General features: G+C 43.0%; 1 protein-coding gene across 4 annotated transcripts in view; it reads right to left on the bottom strand.

Moving 5' to 3' along the window:
• DOCK8 (dedicator of cytokinesis 8) overlaps positions 1-22,214 on the bottom strand; it is a 230,735-nt gene that overhangs the window by 51,609 nt on the left and 156,912 nt on the right. For all 4 annotated transcript variants that reach the window (XM_025423389.3, XM_025423392.3, XM_025423391.3 and 1 more), the window contains 5 exons: positions 20,806-20,901; positions 13,777-13,926; positions 11,987-12,100; positions 5,519-5,674; positions 3,140-3,279 (listed from right to left, as the gene is read on the bottom strand). In XM_025423389.3, the coding sequence (XP_025279174.1) occupies positions 3,140-3,279; positions 5,519-5,674; positions 11,987-12,100; positions 13,777-13,926; positions 20,806-20,901 (656 nt within the window). The remainder of the gene's footprint in view (positions 1-3,139; positions 3,280-5,518; positions 5,675-11,986; positions 12,101-13,776; positions 13,927-20,805; positions 20,902-22,214) is intronic.

The following is a 22,214-nucleotide window of genomic DNA, read 5'->3' as shown; positions in this document are numbered from 1 at the left end:
AGTCTCCACTTGTTTAGCTCTATTTCCTTCCAAAGTGTTTTATAGTTTTTGGTGTACAAAAACTTATACTTCTTTTGTTTAAAAAAATCTAGTCCTAAGATTTTTGTTATTTTTTGGAGCTATTTTAAATGGAGAAGTTTTCTTAATTTCATTCCACATTGTTTGTCACAAGTATATGGAAATATAATAGATTTTTGTATATCAATCTCATATCTTACAACCTTGCTGAACACATTTATTAACTTTAATAGGTTTTTAGTGGGTTCCACAGGATTTTCTATAAATAAATCATGTCATTTGTGAACAGAGATAGTTTTACTTCTTCCTTCCCAATATGGGTGTCTTTATCTCATTTTCTTGCCTACTTGCTCTGGATAGGGCTTCTAGTACAACAACGAATAAAACAGAAGTAACGAGAGTGGATATTCTTAATCTTGTTCCTGGCCTTAGAAGGAAAGCAATCAAAAAAGAAAAAAAAAAAAAAAGAAAGAGAAAGAAGGAAAGCAATCAGTCTTCCACTAATAAGTATGAGGTTAGCTGTGGGTTTTTCATAGATGCCCTTTATCAGGTTGAGGAAATGCTCTTATATTCCTATAGGATTTGTTGAGTGCTTTTCAAGAAAGGGTATTAGATTTTGTCAAAATCTTTTTCTTCATCTATTGAGATGACTGAATGGGTTTCATCCTTTATTCTATGCATGTAGTGTGTTTTATTAATTGATTTTCAGATGTTAAACCAATCTTGCTACAGTGTATAATCCTTTTTATATGTTGTTAAATTCAATTTTCTAGTATTTTGTTGAGGATATTTTGGTCTATAGTCATATTAGTGTGCACTTTTCTTGTGATTTCTTTTGTCTGTTTTTGGTATCAGGATAATAGATAACAACCTCATAGAATGATTTGGAAAGTGTTGTGTCCCTTTATTTTTTGGAAGAGCATATGAAGGATTAGAATTAATTATTTAAACATTTGGTAGCATAACACAAAGATGCTAATTTTCACATGCTTGCAAAACACTGTGGATTTGATGATCTGTGGACACTCGTGGGCACCGCCAGTTAAGGGGGAGGGTGTTCCAAGGAGACCCATTAGAAACTGGAGCCATGGCTCCTTTCAGAATTCCAAATACTGAGACATGTCCCACTGGCCCTTGCCCTTCATATGGGCAGGTGTTGGTGAGTCTCTTAATTGTCTTGGCAGCAAAATGAAGTACTGATGAAGAGGAAGTACTATTAAAGAGATTTTTCTGAGGTTTTAGCCCACATGGTAAAGTCACTAATAAGTATGTGACAGTATTTCTAATGAATTTCCAGGGGAGTAACTGACAACCCAGAAATCAGGGATTATTGTGTTGCCAAAGGAGAGACACTCTTAATTAGCTACCCTCTAGGGGGTAGAAAAGGTGCTGTGTGTATATGTGTGTGTGTTTGAAGAATGTACCCACCTGCCTGAACATAATTGCTCGATGACCTCTGAACATACTCTACTCTGTTGCTAGTAAAATAACAGCAACAATTTCATGAGGAATCAAAATAGATGGCAGGCCGGTTTCCCTTGATATCTCACTAGAAGGGAAATGGAAATTAGAAACTTCTGCTAATGTAAATACGAGTACTTTCAGAAATCATGTGGATCAGTGCTAGCAAAGTACAATTAAGCAAAAGCGTGTGCATGTGTGTGTGTGTGTGTGTGTGTGTTTGTCCCTGAAGGTGACTTTTTTTGTGCTCCAACCTCATTCTTAACACCATATGGATCAGGGCACTTTGTGTTGCTATGGAAATTTATGTTAGTTATCAGGTAGAAAGTTCTACTGAGAAAATTGAGAGGAGTGCAGTTAGGTTTGAGAGAAGATGAGATTGAAGCTCTCTAAGGATGCCCTCAGGACATGGATTTCTAGAAAGAGGCAGAATTTAGATTGAAGAACATTTGGTTTCCACACTGACCTCCCAGGAGGCAGAGACAGACATTCATCTGGCCGACAGCAGTATGGACAAAGTGCTTAGGATATGTTTGTGAGTGCAGTTCACATAAGCCAAAGGTGCTCTGGTCATTGTTTCCTTCACTAAATTACAAGCACTTAAGAGAAAACTTGAAAACTTCCAATTAGACAAATATCTGTAACATATAGCATCACTGTCACTAATCAGATACTTTATTCCAGAAGCTTCTTAAGCAGACAAGGTAAGATGAGAGGAGTTGTAGGAAGAGGTTTTCCAGGGAGAGAACACCCTGGAAAAGGACTCAGGAGACCCTGGCTCTAGATGTGGTTCTGCTAAGTGACTTTGGGCAAGCTCCTTCAATCCTTTGTGCCTAACCTGAACACCGAAAGGGCTGAGTCTGATTATCTTCCAATCCTAATGATCTTTGGATGTGAGTCTCTGAATGGTGAGTTCTTTGGGGGCAGGGAACTTTGTTCTGTGCACTGATATATCTCTGATAGATGTCTGCCCCATGGTAGCCATTTGGTAACTGTTGAATGTGATGTATAATTTGGAACGCATTGTCTCCTTCCATCTAATTGGGCAGATGGTGGTTTTCTAATCCTATGGCTCAGGAACAGAGAGAGAGAAGGAAAGAAGAAGGGGTGGTCCAGCTCCATCCCTGTCCCTGGACTTCGAGACTGGATACTACCACATGCCCAGGCTTATAAAAGGTGAGAGGATTTCTAAGTCCTGGACCTGGGGCGTCTCTTTTAGCCTAGGAAGGTCTCTCTGCAAGAAACCTAATCTAGACACTGGGTGACTGCCTTCCCATCAGTTTGGCTTCCTTTGTCAACATTAAGCCAAGTGGCATCTTGCTGCTGCCTCTGTGTATACACGGATCACCTGGGGCAGAATTTATAAATGGCTTTGTTCCTAAGTTCACTAATCAAAGCATCCCTGGGAAGCCTGCTGAAATTGAAATTCATTTCTTTCAATGAATAAGTGGCTGGAAAAAGCCAGTTTATAGTTTCTCTCTGTCCCTCATGCCTTTCCACGTTCCTATCAGCACCTTTTTCTCAACATACGGATGCTTCCACTCTTCAGAACTGGTGAATGGTAGAGTTTTTCACCAAGTAAGAGAGGCTGGATTGCGAAACCCTTTTGTTTTTTGTGGGCTTTTTGCTTTGTATTCCAATTTACATGCCAGCAACATACCCTTCTCCTTCAGCATCCAGGGCAGCAGCCAGTTCAGTAAAGAGAAGTCCAGTGAGGAAGTGCTGCTGACGGTACTCGGGAGTCAGATCAAACATGCTGGCAATCTTCTGGTCCTGGAAACTGGAGCAGGAGCTAGAATTCTATAGAAATGCAAACCATAAGAGACTCTTAATCATAGGAAACAAACTGAGGGTTTGGGGTGAGGGGCTGAGGGGGCTGGGAGGCTGGGGGGCTGAGGGGGCTGAGAGGCTAGGGGGCTGGGGTAATGGGATGATGGACGTGAAGGAGGGCACGTGATGTTATGAGCACTGGGTGTGATATAACACTGATGAATCACTGAACGCTACCTCTGAAACCAGTAACATTATGTACAGATAATTAACATTATGTGTTAATTAACTGAATGAAAGTAATACAAATAATTGAACACAAATAATTTACATTATATGTTAATTAATTGAATTTAAATTACAACAGAAAGAAATGCAAGGAGCAGTTCCATGAGTAACAAGAACTGGAATTAAAATCACATTGGCCAGTGTCTATGGAGGGCATGGTGCTTCCAGGGGGGAGGCTTTGTAAGCACTTCCCAGTGATATTCCCCAGGTGGGGGCCCTGCTTCCAGTGGTCACTCTGATTTCCTTTTACAACAGACCGAGAACTGTCAATTGGGAAAGATGAAAATAAAGCCCCCGGGGTCTCTCACAAAATGACTGATACTCCCCCACCCCAGTTCAGAAGCCAAGATTAAAGTCCAAGGATATCATGTGGATAGAGAATCGGGGACTGTGTCCCTTGCTGTGGCTTTGAGCTGGCAATTCCTCTCCTACAAGCTGCCTCCCTTACTAGAGGCCCCAGTTTGCTCGGCTACACTTCTGAGTATGGCTTGCACACACTGCCTGAATTCAACTGGCTGGAACCAGCAGTGGTATCAGGCAGGAAGTGTCAGACTTACCAGTCCTAGACATTTCCTGTGTTATCTTGGGGATATACATCGTATTGCACTAAAGGAATCTAAAGTGACTTTGGAAATCCTTTACAGCTGGGTGGGGCTGGGCCTTGCCCTGGGTTTGCTAATTCCCTGGGGCAGTCAGAAGGGAACTGTGGCAGAGGACCCAGGGCAAAATTAGCACATTTGGAACTGCTGCTGTAAACCAGATCCTCCCCAATTCACACTGAGATGGTCATGTGGCTGACAACTGCCTCATGTCACCTGACATAAATGGCTGAGTTTTCTTTTTTTTTTTTAATTGGTAAGACAAACCTTCACTTTTGTGTTAGTATCAAGGGATCTCCAACAAAAATAGAAACTAATCTTGCTGGGCTGCCCTGAGCCTCTGATTTGTCACCTATAAATGGAATGTGATTGTAAAACAGCATTTCCTTCAAGTTTTTCTAGAGGGCACTATCTCTTGAGAAATCTATGGAAGAAAAAAACAGGTTTCCAATAGTTAAATAACTTTGGGAATCAATGCTTATTAAATACTTTTCTCCTCCACCCTTTGGGTATTTACAATTTACACTAACCAATTAGAGATTCTTGGGTGGCTTACTGCAAGCAAACCTGTTAACACAGGGTTTTCAAAACTTATTTGACTCTGGAATTCTGTATTTGTATAATACCTCTTAACATCCAGTAGAATCTGGGTCCCGCTGACCCTAACCTGTGAGAAATTGCTACAAAAAAAGATTGGCTATGTCAGTCAGAGCCTTGTTTCTAAACACTATATAAGCATTATTTTTTTGTGGCAGATAAAGAACAAGACTCATTAGAAATACATTCTCTATAAAAGAGACTGTGGATTAGTTTATGACAAGGTCTTTTTAGTGCTTCAAGAACTAAATTATCTGTAGTATAATTCAAGATGGACTCGTCTTACACCCAAATCCATTTTATAACAGTATCATTAGAAAGTTCTAGGACAGCTCAAAGACATAATACAGGTGTTAAAAATCACTAGTAGATCATTTTGGAATTAATATAAAGGAATACACAATTTCAGAAATTTTATAGTTCTAGGGTTCAGGAAAAGGAGTGAGCAAAGAAGATGCTCACTTTCCACCTAACATGGGAAGATGACTGATGCCAAAGGAAGCTATGTGACTTTCCTATGAATTTCTAAATTTTCATAATGCATATGGACTCCTTGCTCTTCCTGGCCTCAGGTGGGACCCTTGAGCCTAGGAAGAAACCAATCCTGTAGCTTGTAAATGATCAGTTAGTGCAACTTTGGTACCATACTTGTGTGTATCTGGACCAACTGATCCAATGTGAATATCTTGATTTTCCTTTTAATTAATAAGATCAACCTTTATAGTAATAAAAGACTAAACTAATTAAATGAAATAGCTTGAGGAATTCTTTCAGTAGCTGATCACCTGGGAGGAGATGGAGGGGCAGGGGGATGCTGGAGCAGTATCAGCATTCATAAAGAAGAGGTTCAGATTGAGGTAATGCTCATGGCTGCAGAGGATTCTCAGAAACTCCAGCCTCATGGAAATGAGCGTTGGAAGGTTGTTGAGCTTGGCTGACAGCTGGGAAGAAAAATGAAAACAGGAAAGATGTGTTTATTATAAAACAAATGGAGTTGAAGTTGGCAGATACAAAATCTACTCTCTCCAGATTAAGACAAACAATTTAATAAAAATTAATGGGACAGTGCAATGGATGGAAAGCTCTATATTACAGGGAGGCCCAATGGGTTTTCACACATTACTGTTCCCTTTAATAATTCTAGCCTAACAGCAGTCCAAAAGGTGGATTCTTGACCCAACCCCCACCCTTGTCAAATCTATCACCCTGTGGCAAACCTGTGTTGCAAATATTCTGGGGGTATGTCTTCAGTGTAACATAATATCATTAATTTCACAAAAACGCCACTGTGTCTGAGAAGCTAAATGAACGGAGCTGACCCCATATGGGGCCACACAAAACTAATGGAATATGACTGGGTGATTCTAACACCACAACTGTTCTTTTGTAGTTTCTAATTAAAGACTTCAGATGGGGAGTGCTCAGACCAGTTCCCTAGATAAAGGCATCTTATTACTGAGGAAAGTATGTATTCCCTGCAAAAAAGTTGCTGAGTTTGCCCCAAAGTAAGACGAGAGGAAGGGGAGGAGAAAGAAAGAGAAAGCTGGAAGAGTTATGAGGAAAAGTCTTTCCTCAAACAACCAAACCATGCAAAGTACAGCATGAGGAAAACAGTCAATGATGCTGCAGTAACATTGTATAGTGGAGACTATACTTGTTGTGGTGAGCACTAATAATGTACAGAATTATTGAATCATTATGTTGTATGCTTGAAATTAATATTGTAATTAATTTTACTTCAATTAAAAAAATTAAACAAAAACAAACCAACTGTGTAATAAGCAATGAAAAACTAGCAACAATAACAAAATAAAAGAGATCATTTGCTTCCCTCAGGTAAGGTGACAATGAAGACCCAGACTTTATGGGCTATGACTCAGAGGCAGCTTCTTTCAAGGCAAAGTAGGGAAAGGAGGACTATGACGGACCTTGAGCCTCTTGATATATCATCATAAACACCCTCGTGCCCCAGCGAGGGAAACCAAGCATCTCATCCTTGTGAACAGACATGCCTCCTCTTTATGCATTTTGAGAGCAGTTTTATAAATGACATAATTTAAATCAGCAGCATATTTTGGGCCATTTTTGGAGAAGCCATTGTGTTGTGGGTCATTCTGCCTAATAGGATTAATCAATCTGTAGTTAGACTTTAACTTAACACAAATGAATACCGTTATGTATTATGTAAAAAATAAAACATGTGTAAACTTTTGTGTAGGAACAGTTACCAGAACCTGTGCTCTTTGTCCATGTGTCTTGATGGCCACTGACTTTGGACAAATGGAGCCACCAGCAAACTCAACTGATTAGAACTCAATCTCGTGTCCCTCACTTAATGGTCACTCACCAAGAGTTTCTAATTAAAGGCCTATATTCTGACTGGTTTGGGATCAAACCAGTCAGAACGCAAAAGCAAAAGATATTTGTGCCTGAAAGAAGGCCACAGTATAGGTCTTAAATAGGTCCCTTGAGATTTCATTAAAGACAGAAATTAAAAAAAAAAAAAGATTGTATTTATTCATGAAAGACACAGAAAGAGAGGCAGAGACACAAGCACGAAGGAGAAGAAGCAGGCTCCATGCAAGGAGCCCGACCTGGGACTCGATCCCAGGAATCCGGGATCATGCCCTGAGCCAAAGGCAGATGCCCAACCACTGAGCCATCCAGGTGTCCCAAAGACAGAAATTTCAAAAAATATTTCTGGTGATGGCTAGAAACGAGTAAGATGCGGTTCTGGAAACATCCTCCGCAAAGGTCAGGACCCAGGGTAGTGGTCTCAGTGTCACTACTCAAGGGATGGGTATTAATTAAGTGGCACATTAAAAGTGACATCTAGGGCAGCCCGGGTGGCTCAGTGGTTTAGCGCCGCCTTGTGATCCTGGAGACCTGCTCTTTGTGAAATCCCCGAAGGCTCAAAAGTTGGTCTCTTATCAAAAATACCTGCCCGCCAAAGGATGGCCCCCAAGTTATGGAAGACAAATCCAACTGCCCTGTCTGCCGACACTTTGCCAAAAAGGGCCACTGTCGATATGAGGACCTCTGTGCCTTCTACCACCCAGGCGTCAATGGACCTCCTCTGTGAGACTCTGCCTTCCCATCCAGGCTGGAAGGAGCCCTCTGACCTAGCGGCCATATACTTCCCTGTGGCCCTGTGACGGCTACTGTGAGGCTGTTCCACCCAGCACCCTCAGTCAGTGACACCCACCCCCATCTGCCACCTCCCCAATTTGGGGTCCAGAGTTGTGTTTCATCACTGGTGCCCAGCGTATGGCCTTTCTTCTGATCCAGCCTCCAGAGACTCACCTTCAGGACCCCACCTTTGCTCTCTTCAACTGCCTCCTGGATCCTCTTCCCCTTCACCTATTGACTGCTGAACAGGAAGTATCTTTGGTGCTGTTTCTTATGCATCTGCCCACCCAGCTCTCGGTACTGCTCTCAGTTCCTAAGAGCCCTGGAGCAGTTTCCTACCATTACCTTCTAGCTGCTTGTTTTAAGTCCTTTTTATGTGACAAACCCTACCCCTAAAATTGCCAGTTGCTTTGTGAAACTCACCAGTTTGGGGTGAAGTACAGATGACTGGGCAGAGTTACTCCCTGAAAGGCCACTCTCCCTGCTTTTGGATTTTGTAGATCTTGCATCAGTAGCATGATCCCCACCGCTCTGGTCTGTGATCACTATGCTTTGTGAAACTGTGCATCCCCTCATACATAGCCTTTTTCAGTGTCCAAGGCATCATTGTGACTTCCCAACACTAGAGTAAGTTTTTCTGCCAACATGAATGAGGCTCTTGATGCCCTCTAGACTCTCCACACCTCCCAACATGAGAGAATTGTGAAACTTTCTGCAAGACTGCCTCCCTGGTTTCCCCATCCTCCTGGTGTCGGTTTTTCGGGGTTTGACCAAGCCCATGAGATGTCCTCTAAAGTCTCTTATGGGCTATCCTATCTCCTCTCCAGACCACTTTAGTTAGAGTACGTCATTGTGAGGCTACCAGCCCTTTTGTCTGAATTCTGTGAATTTCCACCTGGCCTACCCTTGGGTGGAACCTGGATGGAACTGTCGCCTTCATCTAACCTTCTTCCCTACATCCCTGGTACTGGTTGTTTTCTGTGAAAATGGCCGCAAACAGGTTCAGTTTTGCAGTAACCCTGAGGAAATGGGTCAGGAGTTGTGTGGGCAAGAGGGAAGGATGAGAGTCGTTGGAAATTTGAGAATGAATTTTTTTTCTTTTTAACATTTTTTATATTAGTAATAAACTCAGTGGAAACAAGCATTTTCCTCAAAAAAAAAAAAAGAAAGAAAGAAAAGCTAGGTTTTTTGTCTATTGTGAGTGACTATTTAAAAAAGGCTAAAATCATACTCTTTGCCATAAAGCAGAAAACAAGATAGGGTGTTTGAATGAGGGTATGCAAAATGATAAAATCCAAGGATTTTGGAAGACTATAACTTGGCTCAAGTATGATGTTCATACTGTCTCTAGATAGCTGGGATTAATGAATGGAATCACCACTGACTACAGTCAGTTACCACTTCAGGCCTGAGCGCTACACTAATTATGCTAAACAATATCCACAGACGTCACTGCAAGCAGACCATAGAATCAAAATGTTAAAGCCTGAATAAATCTAACTCAGCTCTGGCTTTTTGCAGATGAAAGAGCTACTGATGCAAATGTTAAACTGCCCAAATCACAGACTAGTTTAATGGCATCACTGGAATTAGAACACAGGTCTCCAAATTCCAAGTCTGAGGCTCTCCAGAAGCTGACACGGAAAAAAGGAAGAAAGAGAGGGTAAATCAGAAACACAGCCTAACTTAAAAGAAAAGGAAAAGACTGAAAACAGAGAGAGAGAGAGAAGAAAGGAAAGCAAAAGAGAAAATTATAAAGTGCCTCTGTGGGGCAGGCGGACATCTCCTTTGGACTGCCTTGTTTGCCTTTTGGTAATGAAGAGTGTCCATGAGTGATGAAGATTCTCTCCTTCACCAAATGTGAGTCAGGCTCCTCTGAGCTGTTTTTCAAACAGGCCCACCCTTGGGCATGTCCTTGAGAGCTCGTTCTTAGCAAGGATCCTGCTAAATCTGTTTAGCCAGTCCTCTCCAGCCTCGATCTCGGACCACCTTGATATCTGACCAATTCCTCATCCCTAGTTCCTCACCACTTTCCAGGTGGTTTCTGGTCCCCCTGGCCTGTCTCCAGCAAGAATCCCTGGTAGGTTGGTTTAGCCAGAATCCTCACTTCTGATGCTTCTGCTTACTCATTTTTCATCCACTAATTACCCCCACTCTTGCTCCCTGGCTGTAAGTTCTCATTTTTCCTTATATTTATAGCTGAGCCCAATCTCCTGTACCGTGAAATCCCATTGCAACGGTCCCCACACCTATCTCTATGGCCCTGAGGAAGTGTCATGAGTAATTTTTTTCTTTAAAAGTAGCTAGCCTTGGGCTATTGTGGTGTTTAGTATCTCCTTTCTATATATCCAAATTTAAGTTTTGAAAAATGGATTAACTTATGATCACAATTCATCCAATGACCTATTTTGGAAAACTTATTAACTCATGTTTGCAATTCATCTGATGTCCTATTATCCTAAACAACCTGAGCGGAATGGCAAAGAGGAATGACATAGTCCTCCACCTCTTCATTCTGGTGGAATCTGAAACAGAAGATCCACTCAGGGGCAGGAGGTCAGGGCATGCAAGATATTGGTGTTCTGGGAATTCTCATGTTTCCTTAGGATTCTCTCTCTCTTTTTTAAAGATTTACTTATTTGAAAGAGAGCAAGAGAAAGAGAAAGTAAGAGAGCATGGAGCAGGAGAAGAGCAGAGGTAGAGGGAGAAACAGACTCCCCACTAAGCAGGGAGCCGGATGCAGAGCTTGATCCCAGAACCCTGGGATCACAACCTGAGCTGAAGCCAGATGCTTTACCAATGGAGTCACCCAGATGTCCCCAGGCTTCTCTTTTTACAGGTCCGTTTCCTTATCAGGAGTTCCTCTAGAAAAGTCATGGTCTTTTGAGGGGGACAGGGAGAAATCCTTTTTTTTTTTTTTTTTTTAAGATTTTTTTTTATTCATAGGAGACACACAGAGAAAGAGAGAGAGGCAGAGGCAGAGGGAGAAGCAGGCTCCATGCAGGGAGCCCGATGTGGGACTCGATCCCGGGTCTCCAGGATCACGCCCTGGGCCAAAGGCAGGTGCCAAAATGCTAAGCCACCCAGGGATCCCAAGAAATCCTTTTATTCTACAAATGAGGCAATGAGACCCAGACAAGTTGAATGAATGACTTAGGGTCACTAAGAGAAGAACCACAGAGAGCCAGGCCTGATAGAACAGAGGAATGAATCCATTGTACCCTGGAGTTGGGTAGATGTAGCTCTTTCCAACCTAGACAAGTTCCATGACTCTTTAAAACCTCAACTTTATCATTTGCCAAAGGTAGACGACACCTTGCAAGGATTAAAGATACTATTTCTATAAAATGTTCAGCACAGTGCCTGGTTCACAGGAAGAAGCCAGATGTGGTGACAGTGCTGGTGATGGTGGAGGGTCTGGGTGGTAAGGGCAGTTGGAGGTGGTGACAGTGCTGGTGGGTAGTGGTGACAGTGGTAGTGACAGTGGTAGTGGTGCCAAAGGAAGAATATGCAAGGAAAGGAGAAGCAACAGTAGCAACCAAACACTACTGATATTACTACTGCTGGAACAGCTGAAAGAAGATGGTGAAGAAGAGCAGAATCCGACTTAAAAATCTGAGGAGGTGGTGGTACTGCTAAGACACTCTTACATTGTAAATACTTGCTTTCTGCTCAGTGAGGTTCAGTCTCTCTGGCTGACTTCATCGGGGTTCCTGAAAGCCAGAATTCTACAATCACATTGTAATTAACTACCCTAGTATGTGAAAAGAGACCTCATACTTTGAGTTCTAGACCCAGTGTGTGACTGAACACTACCATCACATGGTTTTTGTTAAATGTTCCAATGAAGAAGATCACTCAGAAGATCCTTCCAATTGTCCCACATTTACTTGCTGACCCTTCTGGGCTGGGCTGGCAAACTCTCCAGGAATCCGTGTGAACCAGTGTGTCTAGCGGTGCCCACAGCAGGAAACAAATGACATAAAATAAATGCTCACCAAGCCCAGAACGTACAGGAGTCAAGCTAACTTGGCCATGGGTATGTATGACAGCATGCCATGGCAATGAGCATGACACTGGAGAAGGAACCAGAACAGCACAGCGATTGTCTGTGGGACACTCACCTGGTTACAGTAATGTTTGATGAGGTTAAATACGAAGCCCCGATCCATGAGTGAGAGGAGGTCATACAAGAAGAAAGCCAGGCTTATGTTCATCTTCTCTGCCTGTTCAGTTTCCTTAAAAACAAACCAATAGTTTGCAGAAAACCCTGATCGTGAACCACCAGGTCCCTGGTGGGAAAGCGGGAACAGACAGGTCCTGTTATTTCAGCCACTACCCCAGGGAAGACACTGGGCAAAGCTGGTGAAGCTGCAAAGTTGCAGCAAATATAAGTCAGCCCTTAGCAGGTGCCAGGAGTGTTAGGTTCAACCAAGCAATTCTTCATTTACGATGCATATTTAGGTACATGTCCTCTGTCTTTTTTTTTCCCCTCCCTACATGCATATTTATATGTATATAATTGAGCTCGTTCTCTATACACAATATTGGGCCTTGAATTTTTTCATTCATTGTTATACAATGAACATCTTCCTACCTTTTTAGCATTTCTTCAAAATCTGTTTTTAATGGTTATCTTGTATTTATTCGATGGTTCCACCATAACTTATTTGTTACTAGTAACTGTTGTTTTGGCAAAACTAACTTGAAATGTATCTGCTTTCTTCAGTGAGACAGATTGTTAATTTATAAGGATTGTTGAGAAAATCTAATCAAGATAGAAGAATTGGTTCTTTACCTAAGAATTTTTTTTGTCCTCCAATTAGGCAGCATTCCCAGCCTAAGAGAGGTCAGAGTTACACATGGTACAGTGAACTCTTGCATGAATTGAGGCAAGAGCTTTTGTCTTGGTTACTTCTTGGGGCTCGTATTTATGAAGAGATTTTACAGCACCTCAGAGCAACTGGGAATTCATTCTTTCCTATTTATGTCCTTCATTCTAGGAATGATAAATCAATTTTCTCTGCCTCTATTGAAAATATGATCGGAAAAATATTTTCCTTTTGTTTTGATGTGCAGTTTGCAAATTCAGGCCAAGCTGAACAGTCCCTGGGATGGCTAGAGACCTGACAGAGAAGTTTCCACAGTACCTCTGAGTGGTAAGCCGGCCTGCTCTGGTATCCTGCACAGGGGACACTCCTGGGGAGTTTACGTAACTGTCTGAATATTCTGGGCTGGGAATCTTCAGTCCTGGCTTTGTTGCTAGCTGCATGGCTTTTGGAAAATCTATCAGTCTCACTGTGCGTCCTTTTTCCATGCCTGCTGCACCGAGAAAGTTTGCCACGAGAAATAACCAGATGGAAATCTCCTGAGCACTTGGTACTATACAAATTCTCAGTAATGATAAAGGTATCAATGATGACCACCGCTGCCTCAAATATTATATCTGCCTTCTAAATTTGACTTCATTTTATTCATTTTTCAACTTTTTATTTTGAAATAATTTCAAGCATAGAAACGGTGCAAGAACAATGTAAAGAACTCCTACATGCCCTTTAACCAGAGTTATCAATACTTCACATTTTGGTACATTAGCTTTATCATTCTCTCTATATATAGCAATTTTGTTTCCGAGTTCTTGACTCCGAGAGCAGGCTGCAAAAATCATGCCCTTTACCCTGTAACACTTCAAGATGTATTTTCTAAGAAGAGAATACTTCCCCTCCGTATCTTTATTGACAAGCCCCAGCCCCACCCCAGGGTCCCACCCAGTGCAATAACTGCACTAAGTTGTCACGTCTAGCTAGTTACATCTCAATTACTACCTTAAGATGATGCTTATTTTTGTCTGCTTATGGAAATAACAGAAAAAGGTAAAAGATTTAGAAAATAAAGCATATAAAGGCCCAGTTACCTTCTGAGGTTTCACTAAAAGGGCTGCAGTCTCCGAGGTGACCACATTAACAATAGTAGTTATGTCATCTTTGAAACGGTCGGAAAAACGAGTCCTCCGAAAATTGTCCCGTTTGTCCATGTTGTGTACGTACTGTGCCATGCTTTTCACCTACGGGGGAGTGGGGGAGATGTCAACACAGAAATCGGTGACCTGCTGGTACACTGGGGAAAAGGGTGAAAGATTTGGAGAAAAGCTCATTAGCAGTGGATTTTCTAACACTTTATCTGCTCTGGCGGTTGTCCAAGAGGACTCTGGACAAAAAAAATGCTCCTGCCCCATTGAGGGTTACCATGGTGGCAGGTGGGAAGGATGTCCTCTTCTTGACCCCAAGCCAGGGGGCTTCCTTCTTGCTGCTCACAAAGCCAGGGAGCTTAGTTCTTTGGCTACAGTGTTGGAAGGCTCCCTTCCCTCAACCACCCATGAGAAGGCAGACCTAGATGGTGTTCCCGTAGCCACTCAGGCATCACTTGATGATGGCCCTCAACACATGACACAAAGGGAGCTGTTTATGATACTGTTCTTGATGTGAACTGAAGTCACTTCTGTCCTCAAAACTACAATAAAGGAGAAGGGGGGCGGGGGGAGGAAATGTTCCTCTTGAGTTTCAAGTTGCAACAGGGAGCATAGTTTTCCAGAAACAATTCTAAATTATGCTAGGTGGAAACTTAACCAGTATTTGGAACATTGCCTCTAGGAGGAGTTATGTTTTGAATTCAGTAAGACTCACTTGTTTTATCTATTGCCTTAAAATATGTATATTTATATATTTAAAAATATATATTAAAAAAATACACGACAATATATGACACCAGCTCAATGCCTACCACAATTTCAAATCGAGATCATGTTTTGTTTTTTGGGCCTCTTCTTGAGGCCAGGAGACTCGTGGATAATACAACCCCTTTGATACCATCTGAGGTTGTGTCTCGTCCTTGTTAGAAATCACTTAGAGCTATCAGGGAACACTGATGGGCAAAACCGGGAGTTCTTATCCTCAGATGCCTATCCTCTGAGGTCATTTTTGTGAATATGCCTAAGCTAGTCAGAGAGTCACTGCAAAAAGAAATGGCCCTAGCAGTTAACTGCCCACTTTTGCCTGAAGATGATGCCTTAGGTCAGGGCTAGAAGAAGGGTACACAAAGACAGTTATATGGGGAAAATGCTCTCCACTCCTATGATGTGAACTGAAGTCTCTTTAGGGGAGAACTTTAATGTACTACCAACAGATTTCTGGTTGTAAGAATGCAGGCCAGCAATTTTCATTAGCATTAAGACAAGCAGAGATAAGAAATAGAATGTAAAATAAGAAGAGACTAACAGACAGGCTTTATGTGTTTTTTATTTTCCGATAATACCACGGGCAGCTCAGGGAGGACCTTAAGAACATAAAATCCTAAGCCCAGCATAAGGACCATAGACTCTCTTCACTGTAGAGTCCTGCCTGGTTCAGGACACACAGATGAGTCTGTACCCCATAGAGTCTCATGTACTTGGTGGGAGGGAGGGTCAGGGTGAGAGATGGGGACTGGACTCCATTTCTGTCTGACAAAAGTATCCCTCTCACTATGTTCCCAACAAAGGACCTGGAAAGACAAGGCCTCTTTGTTTTCAGCTGCCCCAATCTTGATTTTCTTCTGGCTAACTCACCCTAGCCCCAGACTTTTAGAACTCACTGTTATATCCGGCTTCTGCCTGTTGAGCTTGGCCAACCTACAACCAAATAAATAATTCTCACAATACCGTACTTCTAACTCATGCCCTCTTTCCAGATTGTAAGTTACTTGCCAGCTACTGTGTCCTTCGGCTCCTCAGAGAAGAACATCCAGTAGAAATAAATACCAGAGGATGCTTGGTCTATTATTTGTAGGTGGGGTAAGGCACAAAAATACCCCCCACTAGTGGCCTTCATGATCCATTCACAGAAGGGGTACTTCTAAAGAACCCCTTGGTGCAAGACTTCATTTTCTAAGTAAACTGAGCCACCTATTTACCTGTGGGTCCCTGAAGCCTGGCTCAGCAGTTTCTAGAAGCACAGGGATTTATTCATTAGCAAGCGTGAAATTGGCCCAAGGCCTGCATTCAACAGCTCTGATGCCAAAGTAGTTGTTCATTAGCGCCCGGGCATTAACACACTTGAAGGGTGTTAAATGGCCCAGGTTGTTGGCTAAGTCTAAGGAAGCTGTCCTTTCTTTCTCTGCAAGCTTCTTGGGGGGGAGAAAACTGTTTTGGTTTTTAAATAACTTCCTGAGCATCTGTAAGGCAAATGCACAAGTGATGCGTGGAGGACTATGTACCCTGAGTCTGGGATCAGTTTCCTTTGCAAAGTTCTGGCTGGTGCTAATAATCTCCACCTACCTCCACCCCAGCACCGAGATCCACTTCTTGGCATTCCATGTCAATCTCTGAACCTTGGGAAGCTGATCTCTAAGGACCATATCTCTCAGGCCTCCTTGTCCTTGGGCTTCTGCTTGGAGTTGGCCAATGGGAGGCACCAGCAGGGGATCAGTGAGGGAGAGGACACAGAGGTCCTGGTATTTTGTTCACTCCTCTGTCCTCCTCTGGGCCACCATGAGCCTCTGGCAGTGGTGACATTTCTGTAGAACTCTAGCTCTTGTTAGGGGATCCTCTGCTCTGCCTCTGCTTTCTCTAAGTCCCAGTTACAATAGGTCCCCTACCTTTGCCCTTTTAGAGCTGGAATGGATAGATAAAGGCTCCTCCCTGGGCCTCACCAACCCCATGTGCTCACACCCTGGCACCGCCGTCCCTTTGATGAATGCTTTCCTATCAAACCTTCTGAGTGATGCCAACGGTGTCCTGCCAGGACCCTAACATAGTTAGGTTACAACATGCAGAGCCCTGGGGACCCCGTGTCTTGGAAGATCTGCCTGTTGACCAACCCTTTCCATATGCTCAGATCAGCAGAAGCTTTCCTTCCAACTACCTCATCTGTTTACCATCAAGGACTCCTGGAGGGAAGGTGAGCTATCAGCTTTAGCTTTTGCTTCCTCTCCCAGAGCCACTGAGTCCCAGTAAATAAATGTGCAAGATCAAAAGTGATTTTCACCTTTTTCATGGTTCTTAGCTCCCTGTAGTTAAGGGCAGTAAAGCAGACAAAGCCTTTGTCAGACCTGAAGAGTCCTCCTTATAGTCACCACACTTCCTCCAACCCCATCTATGTACTGGAATGATAGAAAACTCTGGCCTCAAGGCTGCTTAAGGATTAAGTGAGATAAAGCTGAAAATGGTGCCCAGTGCATACACAGCAAGATGCACAGTATGTTTTGGATGTCATTGTTTTTCCTTCCTCAGAGATGCCAGCTGTTCCTGGGACCATATGAAGGACAGAGCCATTGTGATGCCTGCAGAGAATACAAACTTGCCTAGAGCTCTAGGATGTCAGGCGGAGCCGCTCAGGCCTCCAAAGGCTGGGTTCATTCTGGCTGGGAATGCGCAATGGTGCATTAAAGTTGGCTTCTGAATATAAAAGTTTTGCATATTGTTAATTGGTTAGGCTAAGGGAATGTTTTGTAACTTTGAGCTTCCAAGGAGAAGCAAAATGGCAAAGGAACAGAAGCTGGACTAGAGTCGTGAGGCTCTGGTCCTCAGTGGTGGGAGGGCTGGGCAAACCCTACTTAGCTTTGGTGTCCTGTGTGTGCAGTGAGGATAAGTCTTCAGGGTATTTATCGCACACAGGTCTTTACTACTGAGTTTCCAAGGACTGAGCCCTTAGAGCTGCTACTGGAACTTTCACATAGCCAAGTTTGAGAGCCACCGTTCTAGGGGATTGGTTCTCTGGTCTAACAATTGTACTTATATAACTACTGAATAGTACCTAAGAATGATTAGGTGAAGTGAATGTGGACATATATGTGCACGCACATGAATAAATGACATAAAGCATTTTTGAATTGGGATCCTGCTTTCCTCTGGGACTCTGTTCACTGAGATTCTACAATATCAAATTTAGTTTTTGCTTCTTGACATTTCATTGGCAATATGACAGGTGAACTCAATTGCAACATGCAATTGCAATATGAAGATTATTTGTATGAATTGTCCATAGGTGGATTAGGACCCAAGTGAATCCTCTTTATGAAGAAACTTGACAGCAAGTGGGATAAGTAAATAGAAGGATGGACAGGGCATGGAGTGTTGGTATTAATACTTCTCACTCATGCCTCAAGAGAGTTTTAAGACCAGTCCATTTGCTGCCAGAAGCACAGAGGTCAATGTCTCACTCCTAACACTGTTGCTCCAAGACTCATAGGCTGCGGCCACTCACCTAGATAAGCCTGGCTTTTAGAATGGAAAATCCTGGTGCTAACCAGGTATGAAGACCCTTAGCCCTGCTGAGGCCTTGCAGGGCAGGGATGGCATGAACTAGTGGATCTCTAGTAAGCTCCGAAGTCACCCAGGAAGACAGGTTAATGTACACCACTGGCTTCCATCCTTCCTTACTGCATTCAGTAGTTCCAGGAAGGGTTTTAAGAATTGGCCCTAATTTTACTAAGCAACCCCCATGCCCCCATTGCTGATGCTGTTGCAAGAATTTGAAACTGAGCTTTCTCAAGCTAGGGGTTGGGACTAGGTGAGATGCTAAAAAATTGGAATCCTGGATGTTTTTGTGGCATGGGCCTGACTTATTTTATTTTTTAAAGATTTATTTATTTATTTATTATTTATTTATTTATTTGTTTGTTTATTTATGATAGACACAGAGAGAGAGAGAGAGAGAGAGAGGCAGAGACACAGGCAGAGGGAGAAGCAGGCTCCATGCCAGGAGTCTGACGTGGTACTCAATCCTGGGACTCCAGGATCGTGCCCTGGGCCAAAGGCAGGTGCTAAACTGCTGAGCCACCCAGGGATCCCCATGACTTATTTTTAACCCAACTGCACATCACTTTCCATTTCCTCCCCTGCATGACTTTTATTTTGTTTCCTTTGGGCCTCCATTGTCTGTATCCTGTTTGCTTTTTTAAGGTTTTATTTGTTCATGAGAGACACAGAGAGAGAGGCAGAGATACAGGCAGAGGGAAAAGCAGGCTCCCTGTGGGTAGCCCAATATGGGACTCGATCCCAGAACCCCGGGATAATGACCTGAGCCCAAGGCACTGAGCCACCCAGGTGTCCTGTCTGTTGTCTGTATCCTATTGTTCAGTAGTGTTCCCTTGTCCTTAGGTTTGAACTTAAATAGACAAACTAGAGCTCATGGGGTAAATCTTACCACCTCTCTCTTAAAAAATTATGGGGCTTCTGGGTGGCTCAGTGGGTTAAGCCTTTGGGATTGAGCCCACATTGCCCTCTCCCTACTCATGCTCTCTCTCAAATTAAAAAAAAAAAATCTTTAAAAAAAATGGGTACTCAATAAAAGTTTAAAAAAACTATTCACTTAATGTCACAGTAGAAAGAACCCAGTGAATATAAAGCTGACTCTATCACTAAATCCTAATCCCCTCCTAATCCTAATCCCTGGGATTGTTCATATGTACATTTTTATGTACAGTTGAGTCTTGAGCAATATGGGTTTGAACTGTGTGGGTTCACTTACATGCGGATTTTTTGGATAAGTACAGTATAGCCCTGTAAATGTATTTTGTCTTCCTTATGATTTCTTAACATTATCACATGAATACAGTATATAATACACAAAACATACAATATATGTATTAATTGACTGTTAGGTTATCAGCAAGGCTTCTGGTCAATAGTAGGCTATTAGTTGTTATGTTTTTGGGGAGTCAAAAGTTACATGCGAATTTTCAGCCATGCAGGGGCATGGGTTGGTGCTTCTCACCCCCACATTGTTCATGGGTTAACTACAGTTGGTGCCTATACTTTTATAGCTTTTTCATTTAACATCACGTCAAAACTTATCTCCATTTATCAGCATTGATAAAATGGATACTTTTAGTTGCTTTATGGTAAAAATCTTTTCACTTCAGCGATCAATTACAAAACAGGTATTAGTATTACTGTCTTCATTCTAGAATGAAGGAATATGGCTGTGCCTTTTGCTCTTCTGATAGACATGTGATAGAAGTTACAGGGGAAACAGATTAACAAGTTTCATTTTTCTTTCTTCCCCAATTAATATCAGTTGGTGCTTGTCTGATACCAAGTAGCATGCTAGGGCTACAGATAGTATCATAAAGAAGATAGACAAATCCTAGAAATTAAATAAGCAATACAGAAAAACAATTCTAAATTGTGATAACTGCTGGAATTGAGGTAAACAGGGTGTTCAAAAGGAGAATAATAGAGAGGAAGACATACTGTAGTGTAAGCTGCTCTGAAAGCCTTCTCAGAGGTGGTAACATATAATAAGCTCAAACCCAAAATGTGTGTGTGTGTGTGTGTGTGTGTGTGTGTGTGTGTAGGGGATGGGGGGCAGGGAGGAGAGAGAGAATCTGAGAAAGCCTTTGAGGCTGGAAAGGCCACAATACCTCCAAAGAACCAAAATGGGAACAATGTGGCTGAAAGAGGGGGCAAGCTAGTAGGAGCTCAGATGAGAGCTAGAAGGAAACAGGATCATACAAGTGCTCTGTAGGCCATGATAAAGTGTGTGCTTTATTTGCAGAACACTGGAAAGTACTGAAGGGTTTTCAAGAGGAGAATGACATGTGTTTGAAGAATTGGCAGCCCCATCAGAGTGGACAGACCGGCACAGAAACAGATGCAGGCAAGCAAAAGAGGAAGTTATTGCAAGAGGCGCCCGAGAGAGGATGGTCGATCAACCAGGTAGGGAGCAGAGAAGACAGATGAGGAGAAGCAAGAGGCTGGAGGTGTGTTCTCCAGTGGGCATCAACAAGAACTCTTAGAAGTTGGGCAGAGGTAGATTTTAAGGAACCACCTGAGGTTTTCAGGGGGAGCGACTTGGAGGATAAAGCATCAGTGCCTAAGGGGCAAATGGTGGGGGCAACCTCACTGCCTTCCTGTAACATGCCTCATGCCCGGCCGCGCACAGACACGAACACACAAGAATCTCACCAGAAGGTCAAAGAAGAACCAGGCGTACTTGAAGACGGTTTCTCTCACTATCCCGGTGCTGACCACCATCTGCAGGGCGAGCTCCTCGTGGAAATGCTGGACGACAATGACAGAAGCCAGTCTGAGATGACAGGTGCTTTCTACACCAACATCTCTTCTCTCTTGTACCAACTGTTAGTCACTAACATGGCCATCCCAGGTGCCCCAGACCACCAGTGGATGGCAAAGTCAATGCTGAAGCTACTTGAGATGGAGGACCTTCTAGGTGGGTAGGAGTTGGTGAGTGATGGTATCAGGTAAGAGAGGTAGGTCTGAAGGAATGGCCTCAGCCTGGGAGTGACTCTGCATTCTTGGGTAGCAGTCAGACCTGGGACTGTTACTTTCCCCTTAGGCTCTGCTGCAAACCTTCTGCATGACCACGGGCAAGCCATTCCTCTCTTTGCCCTCAATGTTCTCATCCATAAAATGGAGGGTAACCATGGTGGTCAAACTGGAACGTGCATCAGAATCCCCTAAAGGGAATGGTAAGACACATAAGACTGTTGGGTCCACTCTCAGAGTTTTGGGTTTGGATTTGGTAGATCTGGGGCAGGGCCTGAGAATTTGCATTTCTAACAAGTTCTCAGGTGTTGCTGGTGCTGCTGGTCCAGGGACCTCAATTAGAGAACTGCTGTCTAGGTGATATCTAAGCTGCCTTCCAGAGAGGACGATTCTAGTTTTCACAATCCCATTGTGGCACTGTGGGAAACGTGATGGGTTGGGGTTCTGAGTAGATCCTCTGAGTGAGATGGTGGTAGCAGCCTGAACTCACAACCTCTCAACTCCCTGTGTCCCAGGGTCAGATGCTAGAAAGTTCCTCAGCTCTGCTTTATGTCTACCCTTCCCTTCAATGTACCCAAGTCCTCGATAGCAAATGTAGCAGATGGTGACTTCTGCATCTTTGGTACATTTTACATTCCCTGGTTTATCTGGCTACATCAGACTCTTGACAACAGTTTTGCTGGGGAAGGAGCTCAAGACTAGAGGTAGGGCAACCAAATTATCTCAGTTTTCCCGAGACCGTCTCGGTCTGAAAACAGAAAAGTCCTGCATCCCAGGGAGCCCTTGGTCCTGGGCAAAGTGGGATGGGTGGTGACTTTAACTACCAGCAAAGATGATGTCTGGGTATTTTCTGGGGATTTCATTAATCTGATGACCATAAAACCTACAATCAATACAGATGAATTAACTGTTTATCCTTCTGGGGGTAAGAGAGCTAAAACGATTTGAACAGCCTAATACCACACCCTAAGCATATATGGCAGTTAAGTTTCAAATTCAACCCCTGAAAAAAATTGATTATAGCAAAGACTGCCCTGACACACTTTTATGGTACCTGCCCTGCATAATGTGGGTGCAACTCAATTTAC

The sequence above is a fragment of the Canis lupus genome, chromosome 1 (assembly GCF_003254725.2).
Source record: "Canis lupus dingo isolate Sandy chromosome 1, ASM325472v2, whole genome shotgun sequence".
NCBI classification, from domain to species: domain Eukaryota; kingdom Metazoa; phylum Chordata; class Mammalia; order Carnivora; family Canidae; genus Canis; species Canis lupus.
This window is presented reverse-complemented; position numbering and strand designations above follow the sequence as displayed.